General features: G+C 53.4%; 1 protein-coding gene across 1 annotated transcript in view; it reads right to left on the bottom strand.

Annotated features, from left to right (window-relative positions):
* Positions 1 to 272: 272 nt before the first annotated feature.
* ERAL1 (Era like 12S mitochondrial rRNA chaperone 1) overlaps positions 273 to 2123 on the bottom strand; it is a 14441-nt gene continuing 12590 nt past the window's right edge. Inside the window, exons 2-8 of the mRNA XM_019646979.1 lie at positions 1870 to 1916; positions 1647 to 1708; positions 1363 to 1475; positions 1023 to 1271; positions 734 to 883; positions 543 to 623; positions 273 to 449 (exon numbers count right to left, since the gene is read on the bottom strand). Of these exons, the coding sequence (XP_019502524.1) occupies positions 327 to 449; positions 543 to 623; positions 734 to 883; positions 1023 to 1271; positions 1363 to 1475; positions 1647 to 1708; positions 1870 to 1916 (825 nt within the window). The 3' untranslated portion in view covers positions 273 to 326. The remainder of the gene's footprint in view (positions 450 to 542; positions 624 to 733; positions 884 to 1022; positions 1272 to 1362; positions 1476 to 1646; positions 1709 to 1869; positions 1917 to 2123) is intronic.

Raw genomic sequence — 2123 nt, 5'->3', positions numbered from 1 at the left:
GACAGCCTGGGCAGCCAAGTACACTGATGGTTTGCAAATGGTGCCAGGCTCCACTTTTCAGACTGCCTGTTATGTTAGTGGAAGGAACAGCCTTTTTGGTTTTTTTTTGTTTTTAAAGATTTTTTTTTTTAATTGGGGAATTGGGGGGATGGGAACAGAGCTGGGGAATTGGGGGAAGGGGAACAGACAAATTGCTGTCCTTTTGTTCTTCAGTCTAGTTGTGGAGGACGTTGCTTCACTGGCCCAAGTTGGCACCATCATTGCACTCNAGTGGCTCCTGCTGGACGCTTGGACTGGGATGTCCTGGGACGGGTAGTAGAGGGTGGTCAGTCGAGGAGCTTCACAGAGAGGCGGAGCTGAATCTCACAGAGGAAGATATCCATAAGGTCTCGGCTGGCCTCCTGGGCAATCTGGGAGATCAGGTGCCCCTTCGGACCAATCAGGATCCTCTGAGGGTGGGATACAAGAGGAACTTGAGCCTTCTCTTGGAGCTCCCAAGCACTGGGGAAGGACCCCTGCCTAACAAGCCTAGCCCCGCTTACCACATGAGATTCTTTGGGCACCAGAAGCTTCTGTACGATCACCAGCTCCCCACCTGGCCCTTCTTCCCACACAATTGTTCTCTGCACAAGGGAACATGATTAGTGGGGCAGGTCCCTACCCCTAACCTCTCTGGGACCCAGCTGTCCTGCTCGGGGTGGGGAGCCCCCAGATCCCTTCCCTGGGCCTGTACCTGCTGTATACTGTAGGGCACCTCCTGGGGCAGGTGCTCTAGGAGTTTCTCTCGGATGATGTTGGCGCAGATCTCCTCAGGCATCTGGCTAGTGAGGACTTCACTATGGAACTCCCAGGGCCCTGGCCGGGCCTGTGCCAGGAGGTATTGCTGTGGGCACAGAGTGAGTATGTGAGGGTCTCAGTCCCAACCAGGACTTTTCTACTCACTCTCACCTCCAGGAGGAACTCTGAGGCTTGTCTTCACATGGTGGAAGCCAAAGGCCAGGCTACGGTCAAGGCTGACTGACCTTTAGTGTTTTCACATCCTCCTGGCTTAGGGCTGACAACATGAAGATCTCCTGGAAGTGGGGCCAGCCAATCCTCTGAGAGCTTCCCACAGACTGTGTGTTTGGGTCCTTAGTTGCTGGGCTGGGGCAACGGGTGCCCTGCTGTGAGCGGACGGCCTGCCTTATCTTGAGCTTCTTGCCATTGACCACACCTTCAGTGAGGGCTGCTGTGAGCTCCAGAAGAACCGACTTCTGCTTCAGGCAATCTACCTGGGCATAGGGAACAGGCAGAGGGTATGTGGTCAGCGAGACGGGGGCTTTGGAGGAAAGTAGACCCCTTCCTCGGGTAGGTGGTGCTCACCTTGTTCATAACAAGAATGCTGGGGACTTGGGAGAACTGGGTCAAACACTGGAGCACTTGAGGGCTGAGCTGGTTCCGAGTCCACTTGTCCGAGACATCCACAAGAACCACAACTGGAAGTTGGCAGGGTGGGGAGGAGGACAAGGATATGACCACTCCTTACACCCTCCCTCCCCCGCACCGGGAACTTCCAATGGTATGGGGCTCTGTCCAACCCCCACCTCCCAAACTACCAGGAATGAGAGGTTGTATAAATTGGACTTGATTCCCATCCCGAGCCTAACCCAGATCAGCAGATTCCATGCTCTTCCATGGATCTTCCAACAAAGACAGCTCTAGATGGTGCCTGAGGGATAGACATACATAGGTCAGGAAGGGTCCTGTGACTGATGCACTCCTGATGAGGGATGGAGTGTGGTAAGAGGATTTCCCAGCCCCTAGGATGGAATCTCCCCATCCCCTCTTCAAAGCCTTTTCCCCTACCACCCTTGTTTCCATAACTATTACCTTTTCTGTTTAACAGGGCTGATGAGGCCAGGTGTGTCAAGTAGAATCTAAAACCAGGAAAGAGAGATGCCTAGACCCCCAGACCCCAGGAGGAAAGATTATGACTGGGGAGTGAGAAAGGCCACCCTTGATGTCAGAAGCCTGCCTCAGCCCCCACTTCTTGGCCAAGCTGACTACATTTTTACCCTACAGCTTTAATTCTAGATGGGATCCAAGAGGAAGATGCTGACTGTGAATATATGGAAAATTAGGAA

Source organism: Hipposideros armiger, unplaced genomic scaffold, assembly GCF_001890085.2.
Source record: "Hipposideros armiger isolate ML-2016 unplaced genomic scaffold, ASM189008v1 scaffold_108, whole genome shotgun sequence".
In the NCBI taxonomy this organism is placed as follows: Eukaryota; Metazoa; Chordata; class Mammalia; order Chiroptera; family Hipposideridae; genus Hipposideros; species Hipposideros armiger.
This window is presented reverse-complemented; position numbering and strand designations above follow the sequence as displayed.